Genomic DNA, 15,487 nt, shown 5'->3' with positions numbered 1-15,487 from the left:
GTGTGGATAGAAACTTGGATTTTTAATTTCTGTTTGCTTATTACCTTTAGTGAAAAGGTGCTGAATTTGTTTTAAGATCAAAAGCACATTTATTTGTTCTGCATTTGTGTTGTGGAATATGGTTGAGTTAACATTCATACGTCTTCTAACTTGCAACTGAGAGTGCTACCACTGAGTAATTGATGAGATCTATCCCATGTAATGGATAGAGCTTGCTATTTCTAACAATATTTCTCTTTTACCGTGAGGTGACAGCTCAGATGTCAGGCTGCAAATTTGCACCTGTCAATCCCACACCTAAGACTTGTCCAGTGTTAACAAATCTTCACTAACTGCCAAAAATGTACATCCTGCTTCATTTCTTTCTCGTCAGTTTTAAAATATCTTTGTATTTTCAGAGCCAATGAGTCATTCAGTAAACATAAGTTAGACACATGACAAATTATGAAAGGTGTTTTTGGGAACTTGCCAAAGGTGCTTCTTGGAATTGAATGTGTAACAAACTCACCCCTGAATAGGTTAAGGGAATTGAAAGAAACTTAAATGGTTGGCCCCACATTGATCACTTCCCATTGCATAACTGAATATAACATTTATTGGTTAGAAAAGTTCTTTGTACAATCTGCAGAAGAGAGTAGTTCTGGAGCAGTTGATTAATATTTTCTGATGGCTGCAGGTGAGCTCTTGAAATGCTCTGAAGCATTTGCAAGCATCTCTGAAGAGTTAATGATTGTTAAATGTAATTTTGCTTGCCATCGTGAGTCACTTATAGAATCACTTGGCAAGAAACTTCAGAAATAAATGTGTAACTTCCTTGTAGATACAGATATCTATCAAAACACAAGGACAGGAGGAAGAAAATGTGAATGCTCAACTCAGGTTATGTCTCAAGTCACACGTTTAATGTGCATCAAAGTTCTGTGTAAACATATTTATTAATGCGGAAAATGCATATCTGACATTTTAAAAAGTAAATGTCCTGTTTTTCTCCTGACTCTAAGGCGTACAGGATGATAAGCAAGTAAGTTGTTGGAGGGTTTTTGGGAAAGAAATGCGGTCAATTTCATTCAATATTAAATAGACTTAGGCATGAGAAAAGTGTAATGTTTCATAGATTAATTGCTGACTCCTTGCAGTTTGCAAACCACTAGACATGACCAAGATGATGATACAATTATGGTCTAACTTTTAAGTAGTTTAGAATCAGAATAAGTCCATTCATGCAAGCATCAAAAGAAGTTACTTTGTTTGCTTACAGACCTGAGTCTTACATCAATGGTAGGAAGGCAAGATTTGATCTGGGATAGTCAGCATGGTTTTGTCAGAAAAGTGTCATACCTAACAAATATGACAGAATTTTTGGAGATATTGACGAGGTGTGTAGAAGTGGGTGATGCAGTTGATGTAGTTTATGAAGATTTCAGAAAAGATCCCACATGAGAGACCAGTAAAGCTGATAAAAACACATGGGATCCAGGGCAACTTGGCCATTTGGAGCCAAAATTGACTTAGTGGCAAGAAACAGAGGGTGGTGGTAGAAGGCTGTTTTTGTGACTGGAGGCCAGTGTCCGGCAGTGTACCAAAAAGATCAATGCTGGGTGCCTTATTGTTTGTAATATATGTAAATGATATTGAAGAAAATGTGGGGATGATGATAAGTATGTTTGTGGATGACATGAAGATTGATTGGATGGCTGACAATGAAGAACAGGTCTTAGGCTACAGACAGATATAGTCAGATTGGCAGATCAATGACCAGAGGAATTTAACCCTGTTAGTGTGAGGTGATGCACTTTGGAAAAACTAACAAGATAAGGAAGTAGTCAGTGAATGGCAGGACACTGGGAAGCTCAGAAGTACAGAGGGATCTTGGGATGCTTGTCCCTGCAGATCCATGAAAGTGGCAGGACAGGTTAAAAGTGTGGTTAAGAAACCATATAGAACACTTGCCTTTGAGTTGAGGCAAAGATTATGAGAGTATGGAGGGTTAATGTGGAGCAGTACAAAATATTGGTAAGGCCACAGCTGAAGTACTGTGTGCAATTCTGTTCACCGCTCCAGAGGAAAGTGATATAATTACACTGGGGAGGGTGCAGAGATTAATCAGGAAAGAGCAACTTAGCTCTGAAGAGAGGCTGGATAAACTGAGATTGTTTTCTTTAGAGCAAAGAAAAGGGACCTTTTCACTTTAAAATTATACCTTTCACATTAAAATTATGCCCCTTTGTTAGTGACCCTTTAATTAAGGGGACTAACTGCTTTCCATCCATCCTGTCCTCATAACCTTATGCACTTCAATCAGGTCCCTTTTCAATTTTCTCTGCTCTAAAGAAATCAGTCTCAGCTTCTCTAGCCTCTCTTCTTGGCTAAATTGCTCTATCCCAGGCAACATCCTGCTGAATCTCCTCAGTTCAGTAATTTTCATTTTTGACAATGATGAAAAACTGAGTATTGTGCTCAATGTCTGAAATTGATAAAAGATTCATGCTGCATATGGGATTTCTGGAAGATCCATTTGCCCACGTTTCTGTTTATGTTCCCAAAATGCACAAAAGTCCAAAGTCTTTGTCTTCACACACCATAGTAACCAGGTATATTAGAGCAACATGGTGGCTCAGTGGTTAGCACTGCCACCGCACAGCACCAGGGACACGGATTGGATTCCAGCGTTGGGCGACTGTCTTTTCACATTCTCCCTGAGTCAGTGTGGGTTTCCTCCCATAATCCAAAGATGTGCAGATAAGGTGAATTGGCCATGCTAAATTGCCCATAGTGGTCAGGGATGTGTAGGTTAGGTGCATTAGTCAGGGATAAATGTAGGGTAGGGGGAATGGGTCTGGGTGGGTCGCTCTTTGGAGGGTTGGTGTGGACTGTTGGGCTGAAGGGCCTGCTTCCATGCTGTAGGGATTCAATGAAATCTGTCCACCTTTAATTTTGTCGCCAGCAAACATGAGCCAGTTATTAACTCTGCAAGACAGTCATAATTATTTATATTTCTGTAATTATGAAGATTATCACAAAAATGTAAACAAAAAAAAAATACAATTTAGAGCTAGTAGGTAGCAACCATGCTTTTTCAGATCCAACTATAATTTTGTTTGGATTGAAATACGATCATGTACAAATGTCTATCCTAATGTGCCATAGTCATGTGACTTGTACCATGAGGCACATGCCCTGGAGGCAAACATCTTAAGCTTCTCTTCAGTAAAGTCTTTCTGCTGAACTCACTGCAGTTACACTGGAAACATATTGTCAGAAGTGGTGAGTGTCCAGAGCTGAAATAAAAAGCACATCACAGAGATGTGAACTGCCACTGAAAATGACAAAAGAAAACAACAAAGAAAGCTGCTTACGCAAAAATGGTTGCACCTTTTCCTGCACTAGCTCATGTTTAAATTATTGGGGATATGAGGATATTGGGGATATGAACAATGATAGAATTAGGTAATACTAACAGATTTGTTGAGCAAACCAGACCAAGCCCACTATACTTTTAACACTGGTTCCTGAAGAAGGACTTATGCCCGAAACGTCGATTCTCCTGCTCCTTGGATGCTGCCTGACCTGCTGCGCTTTTCCAGCAACATATTTTCAGCTCTGATCTCCAGCATCTGCAGTTCTCACTTTCTCCTCGATACTTTTAACAATGTTGGGATGAGACTGTTCAAAAATATATTTCATCTTTAATATTGCTGAACAACAGAATGAAGAAACACAATAATTTTAAAAGCTTTGACGGCACATTTTGAGCTCAAACTGAATGCTGCATGTGAACTTTTAAGTATTCAGTAGTAGACAACAAAGAGTCGATTGCTCAATATGTAACATCATCAACTCAACATTCAGAAACCTGTGAATTTGCACAATTAAAGTCTGAGCTAATTAGAGACAGAACTGACTGAGAGAAGTTAAACTTATATAAAAAAACCAAAGAATTCCTGATCAGAAATCAGAAACAAAAATACAAACTGCTGGAGAAACTCAGCAGGTCTGGCAGGATCTGCAGAGAAAGCAGCGTTAATGTTTCAGGTTCTGTGATCCTTCTTCAGAACAAGGCAAACTTACACCAGGGAGAGCAATTGACCAGTGTAGAAATGCCAAAGTTGTGAATCAATCAGCTAGTGACTCCAATGCCAGTGCTAAAAAACTACTGCAGTCTCTGTCAATGGTGAAGTCATCCTGCAGTGTGACACCAGTAAGACAGGACTTGTGGAAACCTGAATGCAGCAAAGTCAAACAGTTACATTTACATCTAGGGCACTAACACAAGCAGAAAGATGTTATGCCTAGATTGAGAAAGATTGCCTAGTCATTGACTTTGCATGTGTACCAACTTAAAAGAAGCAAAGTGACAGTCGAGTCTGACCACAAGGCACCTCATAGCATTTCCCTCAAACTGCTATTCTCTGCTCTAAAGCATCTGCAATGGCTGTTACTCAGGTTACAGAGATGTCATCTGGAAGTGATGTATAAGCATTGGAAGCAGATACATACTGCAAACATGCTGTTGAGAGTAACCCTCTTGGTGAAGACAGTGTGGAATCTTCTGAATTCAAGATGAAGCCATAGCTCTTCATGCTTTGGAAGTTGTCAACCCAGCAGACACACTGAATATAACAGACAAGTACTTTACTCCAAGGAAGCTAACTATCAAATAAGACGCATGTCTTCAATGCTGTGAGAAGTAGTGATTAAAGGATGACCAAAACCATCAGGAACATATCAGTTTGTGATTAGACCAAATTGGATATATGGAGATGACCTGACAACCTAAGATGTACAAAGGAAATAGTGTAATTATCCCAGAATATCAACATACCCTTCCCCAGACTCAGCATCCACCATGTACTTCTCCTTTGTGAATATTGATGCAAAGTATTTGTTAAGGATCTTACCCACTTTCTCTGGTTCCATTAATAAATTCCCTCCTTTGTCCCTTTCCCTAGCTACCTTCTTGGTTCCTATATATGTATAAAATGCTAAGGATTTTCCTTAATCCTGTTTGCCAAAGACATTTTGTGGCTCCTTTGTGCCTTCCCAATTCCTTGTCAGGGTTCTTTCCTGCCATTTTTGTATTCTTCAAGGGCTCTGTCTGTCTTCCGTTTCCCAAACCTTACATATGCCTCCTTTTTCTTTTTGACTAATTTCTCAATTTCTCTTGTCATTCCAAGGTTCCCAAATCTTCCCATCCTTTTCCTTATTTTTACATGCTGGTCCTGAACTCTAATCAACTGGCCTTTAAAATATTCCCAAACGCCAGATGTGGATTTATCCTCAACTAACCACCCTCAGTCTACATTCCCCAGTTCCTCCCTAATATTGTGATAGTTAGTCTTTCACCAACTTAGTTCTTTCACCCAAGGATTGCTCTTATTTTTATCCATAAGTAATTTAAAGCTTACAAAATTATGATCACTGTTCCCAAAATGCTCTCACTCTGAAACAGTGATCACCAACCGGCTCATTTCTTAATAACAGATCTAGTGTAGCTCCTTCCCTAGTTGGACTTAAAAAACCCTTCTATACACATGTAGCAAATTGTCCCCCATCCAAGCCTCTGACACTAAGCAAGTCCAAGTTCTTCAAGTTCTAAGTTGATGTGTCTTCCTTCATGAACTGAATTGTGCATTTTAAGTTAAAAATTACATTTTGAGTTGCAAATATGTTTTATAACAATAAATAACCAATTATCTTTTAGTGTCTGTAATGACTACGTTTTTCTCTTTCTCCTTTGCCTGATCAAAATGACTTAATCTACACCCATAAAATTAAGAGTTTTGAGTTTCATAATAGCAGAGACAAGTGTCCCAAATCAGTGACACTTGAGTGCCTAAAATATTGAAATACTTTAATATTTTCATTTTGCGTCAATAAACACATTTAATCAGATTAAGATGTGATAAATGTGAAATATTAGAAAAATTGGCCACTTGGATGTATGAATGATGTGAGGGTTAGGTTTTTCAAGCTTACCCCATAGCGATGTACTTGGTACCTGGGCTGTTGTGAGCAAAGATGAAATCACAGACACTTTGGTTGTATTCACCCCAATCTCATGGCTGTTACCAATTTGATGAAAAGAGGAATATATGCCCTCGTTTAACAAAATCACTGGGTTGTTTGCAACTGAGTAATTTTAACCACAGCAATGTTTTACATAATGACTGGCTGCACTTGTAACCTGGTGGTCTTTTCTTTTGCACAGGGGAAGAGAATCTGTTGGCAATATTAAAACGAAGATGGTGGAAGTATATGATCTTGGGATTAATAGATATAGAAGCCAACTACCTTGTAATAAAGGCTTACCAGTATACAACCCTGACTAGTGTGCAGGTAGGTGTGCAATGGTTTGCTATTAACTATATCGAAGCTGAAATGGAGACACAGTAAATTTTTGTGTGATCAATTAATGCCTATGTTCTTGTCCTGTTTGTTTTCATTGCATGTTGATGTCAATGTTTGCTGCCTAGATAGTGACCTGGTGTGCCAGATTTCACACACTTTGTAGAACCTGATGGATTTTCATTTAGTTGAATGAAAATGCAGTGAAGATGCAACCCGCCCTATTGTTGACGTTTCTAAAATGCAAGGATAATAAAGAAACCATTGTTGTGAATGAGTACCTGATTGCACGGCTTGCAACTCATTTGTTGTTAAAATCTCTATGAACTAGTTTAAGGGATAAAACAGAAAGGGTGATGACCTGTAATTTTGGAAATAGTTGGGAACTTCATATCCAAAAGTCATTCAGTTGTACCTTTCATGATTTTCTAGCTAAGTGCCAGCACATCATTGGTTGCAAGTTTCATATTTTTAATTATTGTTAAAGTTTTCTAATAGAATTAGAGAGTCAATCAGCATGGAAGCAGACCCTTTGGTCCAACTAGTGCATGCTGACCATGTTCCCAAACTAAACCATTCCCGCCTGCCTGTACTTGACCATATCCCTCCAAACCTTTCCTATTCATAAACTTATCCAATGTCTTTTAAATGTTTTAACTGTACCTGCATCCACCCCTTTCTCTGGCAGTTCATTCCAAGCACAAATCCCTCTCTACACAACGTTTTCAAGAAAAACGGGTACCTAATAAACACGATCCGCTGATTCCACAGAAACTAATCCAAACCAGCAGACACAATGCAACCAAAAACTAAAGCCACATTATCTTACATCAAAGACATTTCTGAAATGATTTCCAGACTACCTTGGTATCATGGTAACCCACAAACCTACCAACACACTTCAACAGTGACTAATGAACCTAAAGGATCCATTAGATACTACCAGCAAAATTGACGTAATTTACAAAATGCCATGCAACAACGGTAAAAAAACACTACTTAGGACAAACAAGCAGGAAACTTGGATACATGAACACCAACTAACCACCAAAAGATACGACCCACTATCACTAGTTTCCATACATACAAAGAAGGATTCGGAGATGCCGGTGTTGGACTGGGGTGTACAAAGTTAAAAATCACACAACACCAGTTATAGTCCAACAGGTTTAATTGGAAGCACACTAGCTTTCGGAGCGACGCTCCTTCATCAGGTGATGAAGGAGCGTCGCTCCGAAAGCTAGTGTGCTTCCAATTAAACCTGTTGGACTATAACCTGGTGTTGTGTGATTTTTAACTTTGTACAAAGAAGGACACCACTTTGACACACACATTCTAGGACAGGCAAAACAAAGTCATGTAAGTGAATTCTTAGAGGCATGGTATTATAATCAGAACATCATCAATAAACACGTTAACTTAGACCCCATCAACTTCCCTTGTAAAAAAGAACTGAAAATGAAATCACTCACCTTAAAAAACCAAGACCTATAAATAGAGAGGCAGGACATACCACCAGCGCTTCACCAGGGATTCTCACTGATGCTGTTACCTAGTATGGTGACGAAACATCTGAAAACAAACCTTCCAGTTTATACTTATCATCAACCTGAGCTACAAATCTTCTCAAAAATTGCTGCCATTCTCTGTGTTAAAAAGGTTGCCTCTGATGTCCTTTTTAAATCTTTCTTCTCTCACCTTAAATAATGCCCCTTAGTTTTGAACTCCACCACTTCAAGGGAAAGGCTCTTGTCATTCACCTTATCTATCCCCCTCATGATTTTATAAATCTCATTTAAGGTCACCCTTCATTCTCGTACACTTCAGTGAAGAAAATCCCAGTCTTTCCAGCCTATTTTTATGTCTCAAACTCTCCATTCCCGGCAAATACTGGTATTTTTTCTGAACCCCCTCCAGTTTAGTAACGTCCTTCCTATAGCATGGTGACCAGAACTGCACACAGTACTCCGTAGAAATTGTTCAATGTTATTTCTGCTTGATCTTTTCTCAAGTTATACATGTGTTTTCATTCTGATTGGTGCAGTTCTTACTCCCCTCAGCACCATTGAAGACACCGAGTGGGTGTCTAAATAGAAACCCCTCTGGGTGACAATCTTAGAAGAAAAGGAAAATGAGTACAGGGGATCCTGAAGTCCAAGACACACAAATTCTGTAGCTGTTTGTCAGTACTTGCTCAGCCATGTCTGCAGGGCTGAGCAGACTTCACTTTTAAAACTGATTAATGCATGTTCCCAAAGGAAACTGGAACTGTAGACATGAAGGCAATGCTGTGCTTGAGTGGTAACACAGTTGGTTTGTGCTTCAGAAACAGCCTAGTCATAATGTGACCTGAATTATGTGACCTCATGCCACAGTGATCATTAGCTAGCAAAGTCTGATTAATCACTCTTGCAAAACTGGCCTCAATCATGTTTATAGGCAGAATGTAAAGAATTTTTAAAATGTAATCATTAATGGGATGCTGACCAATATTTGTTAATCATTCCTAATTGTCATTGATATGAATATCCAGTTAGGCTATTTCAGAGCTGCCTACATTGCTTTGAGTTTGGAGTGACACTTAATCCACATTAGGTAAGAACAGCAGATTTTCGTTTCAAAAGAATGTCAGTGAGCCAGTTGGATTTTTATAGCAATCCGTGATTAGACTTTTAATTGCAGATTTATCAATTGAATTTAAATTCCACCAACTGCTGCTTTCGGGATAGGATTTGAATTCATGTCACCAGAGCATTAGTTCGGACCTCTGGATTGTTTTTCTGATAGCATAATCACTATCCCATCAAACTTTGTGGGATCCATGTCAGTGAAGAGTCAGATGTAGATCTGTGGTCCTCTTCTAAGATATTTACATTTACTCAACACCAAACAATGGTGCATGTGATGTGCCCAGAAGAGGTTTGCGGGTTTCAAATTCAAACAAAATAGTCCTAGTAGTTGAAATTATTGTGTTTCCTACCGTTGTGCTCTTGCCTGCACCATTCAAAGGCCAACATATTTCAGTTTTGCCATTTATTTGGATTGGCATATAATAAACCAGAATTCTACAAGTTTGCAGGGTTGATTAGCGGACTGGCCTATAAAATTCCCTTTGTCTTACCCACTGCCTATCTGCCTCTCCCCTTGACCTGACAAAAAGGCTATGGGTAGGAGGTTGAAGATGTAAGCCAGGTCACTTGCTCTTAAGGCCCTTAAGTGGGCAATTATTGGCCACTGAAGAGCTCTCCTTCAACCTTATCATTTTGAGGTCAACAGGAGGAGGTCAAGAACATTAGCTTGCTCGGGCTGTGGGCAGGAATTTAGGAGTAGGCATTGTCCCTCATTGTTCCCTTTCCCATTGGTCTCCTCCACAAGCCCTTGGCATTCTTTCCCTTCCAGCCTTATTGACATGACACTCACATCCCTCACTCCTCCCCAAATCCTGGGCTTCCCATCTGTCTCTTCTGTGATGCTCCCAGAATTATGCTTGTGTAGCACTCCCACCATTTAGAACCTGAGCAATGCCTGTAGTCTGATCAGTACATACTTCTCTCAGTGGTATTGCTGCAAGTTATAGGTTGATTGGCATCTCTATGAGATGATACCTCCTGATTGAGGAGTCGGTCATTTAATGCTCAGTGGAGGTCTCACTGCTGACAGATTCAGATTCAGAACCTCCATTTAATCCGGACATCATGACTTGAAAGTCTGTCAGACAATCTAGTCCAGTCCTTTTGATTTGACCTCACCAATTCTCCCAAGGTTAAAAGAACAAGGAAGGAACTCAGGAAGTAGAGCTGTACTTCCTGGAATTTAGATGATTAAGAGGGTTATCTGAACAAATGTTTCAGATATTGAAGTATTTAGGGAGAAAATATTTCTGATGGGGGAGGAGTCTTGGGAGCGTAATCTATAAAATTAGAACCAAACTTTTCAAAACTGAATTATAATTCACTTCTTCATGCAAAGGCATGGTAGACATTTGGAACTTTTTCTAAAAAACATCAATGTTAAAACTATGATCGATGGATTTTCATTAATCAAAGGGATTAAGTGATAAGGGACAAAAGTGCAATGTGGACTATGTCACTGATAAGGCATGATTTTATTGAATATCTGAACAGGTTCCAGAGCTAAGTGGTCAATTCCTGTGGCCCACATGTTATAAACTTTAGAGTGAACTTCAACTATTGCTATCAAAACTGTGATTCAGCCATAATAATTAAGCAAGAGAATGTAAGAGAAATGTTGGGAATTAATATCATAATGAACAGCTATCTCATTCTAGTATTATATATTAGCAATATGAGTCATAGCAAAGAAAGATTATGCCTATCACGCAGATGAAATTGAGTAAGGTGCTCTGTGAATTTCAGTGCTGGTGTGATTCTAGGTATATAGACCCTATGTCTCAAAAACTGGCACTTTGTGTCCGCAGCATATTCCTTTGGCTATTCGCAATAAGTAGAGTACTGATAGTAATCAACCAGCCCATGCTTGCAAAACTCACAACATAGTGTCCAGTGTTAAATGTGGATCCACAATAGGACATTTGCTAAATAATCCAGAATATGTCAAGAATAATATTGACAACCAACTTAAGATTGTCAATTGGCTCGCAACATGAAATGGTTGTGTTTATTAGAACCTACACATTTTAATATATAGGACCCTCACCTCTGCAGATAGAGAGAACACGTATACATACTGTACTGATTTCAACTCAACAAAATAGGTGACAGCCATTCACTGGTTCCTTTCCCAGGACAATGCCATTTTCAACTCATCAGCACTGTCCTCACATATTGTCTAACTGTTGCTTTCCTTTACTTTGGTGTCCTTGTGACTTGTCCTGAGGAGTGCAATAAGAAATGCTTCAACATAATGTGTTTTTTTCCGGAAATACACAAGTCAACAGATTCGGAAGTTTGATATCCACAGGTGTTGAGACCAGTTATGATCATGAGAATCTAATCCAGCATGTGAGTCAAATGTTGACAAATTAGTCGGCCCGTTGAGGTAAATTTAATATTCACATATTTTCAAAAGCTAATTGTAAGAAATGTAGCTAATTTGTAAGTATGAACAAATGGATGACAGGAGAGAAAAGATAAAGTTTGAAAAGATGGAAATTAAATGCAAGTGGCTTAAAACAGGATCTAATAAGTGGGCCTAGCTCTCAGTTTTACTAATCCAATGTGTTGTTGGAAAAGACTGGTATTCTTCATGTAATTCCTTGTGTTAGATGAAGGTTACAGTGTTGGCTTGACATCACCTATATCCTCTATATATGTCACTGATTACAGTTTGAAATCATTGAAGAAGTCATGTTTGTAGCAAGACCTGGTTAACAGCCAAGCCTGGGTTGATAAATGGTAAGGAAAATTCGTGCCATTAAAGTGCCAGGCAGTCACCATTGCTGACAAGAGACCACCTCCCAACATTCCTGACCCAGCAACGATGATGAAACAGTGAGACAGTTTAAGGTAGTGCGGGGAGCTGATCAATCAGCTGACCTGGATAGCATCAAACCTCCTGAGCATTGGAACTTCACTCATCCACACACGTGGGAGCATTTCATCAGTTTACTTACAATGCTTTGTAAATGATAGAGGGGAGACGTTTATGATAAAGTATCCAGCTTCTGACTTGCTCTTCTAGCCATAGTATTTATATGGCTGTCTAAGTTTCTGCTTAACGGTAACCAAAGTATATCAGTGATGGTGTAAGCTTTAAATGATTATATAGATATGGATTGTATCGCTTCCTTAAATGGACATTTGACTGAGCTTTCCTGCAAAATAAGTTTGGAGGTGGGGATGCCCACTTGTGATGGAGCACTGTTCTGTGCATATCACAGACACCAAACAGTCTGTTTTCCTCGCAACACCCAGGCTTCAGCTGCAAATGATAATTAATCTTCATCCCCCATACATGCCAGTAAATGAATATCTCTTATTTGAGATAATCAAAGCATCATCCCTTGATGGTCAATGGAACTGCCAATCATTGAATCCCCCACCAGTAACCTCCCGAGTGCTACCATGGATCAGAAACGGAACTGGATTAGCCACGTAAATACAGTGGATTAAAGGGCAGGTCCTAACCCTAACCCTAACCATCCAAAACACACAAACCAGCTTGTTTGGTTCAACATCATTTGGTGTAACTACATCACATGGACTGCAATGGTTCAAGCAGGTGTTCAGTACTGACTTCTCAAGGACAGTTTGGTTTGGGCTATAATGCTGACTTTGCCAGCAGTACTTACATCCAAGAACAAATACAGCCATTGTAGGAGATGAGATCTTCACTGTTGTGTGAGAACATGAAAAAGCTTTATTAAATATAGCTAGTTATAAGACATTGGGAAGAGAGGACAGCTCTTTGGAAGCGTCCAAACTCAGGCTCTAATCCCAGAAGTGACACACGCCTCAGCTCTGTTCACACATGTTCAATAGCTGAAGTTATTTTACTTTTTTAATGATTAACTTTTAGCCATGAGCATTTAACTCTTCTCTCATTTCCTCCCTTCCCATGCCCGCCATCTTTGGCTTGAGGTATTAAAGTTCAGCAGCATTTACAGCTCTCATCGATGACATATAGCATGCATAGACTGTCTTATCATATCTAGGAAGATGAGCAGAGAGCTGGAGTGGGATGTAAACTTCTCTGGAGAGAACGTTTCTGAAACTCCATCAGAAGATAGAAGGGCATCATCGCTAGTGAGCAAATAGTCTTCTATGTGGGGACTGTAAAATGTTCTTGCATTGCACAGCAGTGTGCAGAATGGCAAATTTATTTCCTTGCATGTATTTCTAAGCTATTTTTCAAAAGTTCATCAACATTTTGCAAGTGTATCCATCCGTAATAAAGTTGTGCTTCTTCCTGATAGTCTTCTGCAAACTTAAATGAAAACGTTCATTCTTTCCCTTTGTGTCTATTTTGACACAAATTCATCACTCATTAATTGTAGCAAGAATAGTTAGTACATAGTCATCTTGGAACTCTAAATATTTCCAAGAAATCTTTCCCTTTCTTGAGTGTTCTTCTTTGCTGTACCAGCTGCATGAAAACATTGGATGTCTCTGAGCCGGATTTTTGGAAGCTTCCTGTCAGCTTTCCTTTGAGACTCAAAGGCCTTCTTGGACAAAACCTTGGGTACAAAGTAGAAAAATAAATAAATTAAAGGTTGAACATTACAATTCTTCTTAGTATCAAGTAGAAAAGTAAAGAAATAAAGTTCAAAGTTCAACAGTCCTCCTTCAGCCATGAGCCTGCAGATGGTCCACATTGGGCTTTCCCCAAAGGAACTCACATTGTCCACGAGTGCTTGATCTCTCCCCCATGCTGGGTATGCTCTTCCCGTGCTCGGTTCACTCTCTCCCCCATACTGGGTATGATCTCCCCGTGCTCAGTTCGCTCTCTCCCCCACGTTGGGCACATGCTCCCCCATGCTCTGTTCACTCTCCCCCCGCGTTGGGCATGTGCTCCCCCATGCTGAGTTCACTCTCCCACACTGGGCACACGCTCTCCCATGCTCAATTCACTCTGTCTTCTGCGCTGGGTATGCTCTCGCTGGGTATGCTCTCCCCAGTGCTTAGTTCACACTCTCCCCCACACTGGGTACACGCTACCTGTGCTCAGTTCACTCTGTCCTCTGCGCTGGGCACACGCTTCCCCATGTTCAGTTCACTCTCTCCCCCACGCTGGGCACATTCTCCCCTATGCTCAGTTCACTCTCCCCTCTGCGTTGGGCACACGCTTCCCCATGTTCAGTTCACTCTCTCCCCCACACTGGGCACGTTTTCCCCTATGTTCAGTTCTCTCTTTCCTCTGTGTTGGACTCAACCTTTTCCATGCTACCATCTTGCTGCTGACCACCAGAATCCCTCCTGGGTTTACCAGTCACCTCATTGTCAACCGCCATCCAGGCTCACCAGCCGCCAACCACTCTGGACCTCAATGATGTCAGAATGCTGCCGACTGCTAGAATTCCACCCGGCTCACCAGTGCTACGTCACCGAGTGCCAAAGTCCCTCTCCAGACACTGGTGGTTACCACACTCCAGACCCCGATGTAGCAGTGTGGTAGTTTGTTGGTGTTGCAGTGACCCGACCATGCAGGGAGGCAGCTACTTCTTCTCGAACTTTGATCCGTTTGATCTTCTATTAATGCTTCACTTTAAGCTTCACCGAGATATTCTGCATCTCTGGAAGTTTTATAATCCTTAGAAGAGTATAAAGAAAGTAGGAGTATACTTAAGAGGGAAATCAGGAGGGCAAAAAGGGGACATGAGATAGCTTTGGCAAATAGAATTAAGGAGAATCCAAAGAGTTTTTACAAATACATTAAGGACAAAAGAGTAACAAGGGAAAGAATAGGGTCCCTCAAAGCCTGCCTTGAAGAAGTTCTCCTCCTCTCTCTACAAGAATCTCAGGGAGTCCCTCTCCCACTGCAACTCCCAGGTCATTTCCTCTGCCCTGAAGCTCTTCAACCATGTCCTGAAACAGACTCGCTACTACAGCCACATTTGCTTCCTCAGTGCCTACCTCCGTAACCAACTTATCCCACACGGACTCCGGACCACCTTTAAACCAGCAGAGTTCGGACCCGAACAGGACAAACAGTACAGACGACAGATCCAAAAATACCAGCAATGGTTCTCCTTCAAGATCCTCTGCTCCACACTCGCAGCAATGCGCCGGCACTTAACCTCTCTACAGCCAGTCCTGCCTCAGCTGAGGGCCACACTCTCTCAGAACTGCAAAGGACCCCTTCTGTACTACGTCCTCAGGAGAATTCATACTGTCAACAAACAGTATTTCAACTCCATCTCAAACATCAAAAACTGTAAGTACAACCAACTTTTATCTACCCACCTCCAGAACCAGCGCTCCTTGAACATTCCAGAAGATTCCCCTGGCCTCGGAAACACCATTAGCCATGCGGCTGATGCAGCTACCACCCCCACGCTGATTGATGATGTCACTTCTGCCCCCATCATGGCCACTCCCACAGCCACTTCCGGCCCTCACATCATCGCCGATGCCACACGCTCAGTGACTTCCGCCACCCCTACTGCCGTGTCTGCCACCACTTCCGCCCCCACCAGCGCCACTCACCTGCATTCTGCTGACAC

General features: G+C 40.7%; 1 protein-coding gene across 1 annotated transcript in view; it reads left to right on the top strand.

Annotated features, from left to right (window-relative positions):
* Positions 1 to 15,487, top strand: part of slc35f1 (solute carrier family 35 member F1) — a 295,120-nt gene that overhangs the window by 181,492 nt on the left and 98,141 nt on the right. The window contains exon 3 of the mRNA XM_043684483.1: positions 6,209 to 6,336. Within this exon, the coding sequence (XP_043540418.1) occupies positions 6,209 to 6,336 (128 nt within the window). The remainder of the gene's footprint in view (positions 1 to 6,208; positions 6,337 to 15,487) is intronic.

This window comes from Chiloscyllium plagiosum, chromosome 3, assembly GCF_004010195.1.
Source record: "Chiloscyllium plagiosum isolate BGI_BamShark_2017 chromosome 3, ASM401019v2, whole genome shotgun sequence".
Lineage (NCBI taxonomy): Eukaryota > Metazoa > Chordata > Chondrichthyes > Orectolobiformes > Hemiscylliidae > Chiloscyllium > Chiloscyllium plagiosum.
This window is presented reverse-complemented; position numbering and strand designations above follow the sequence as displayed.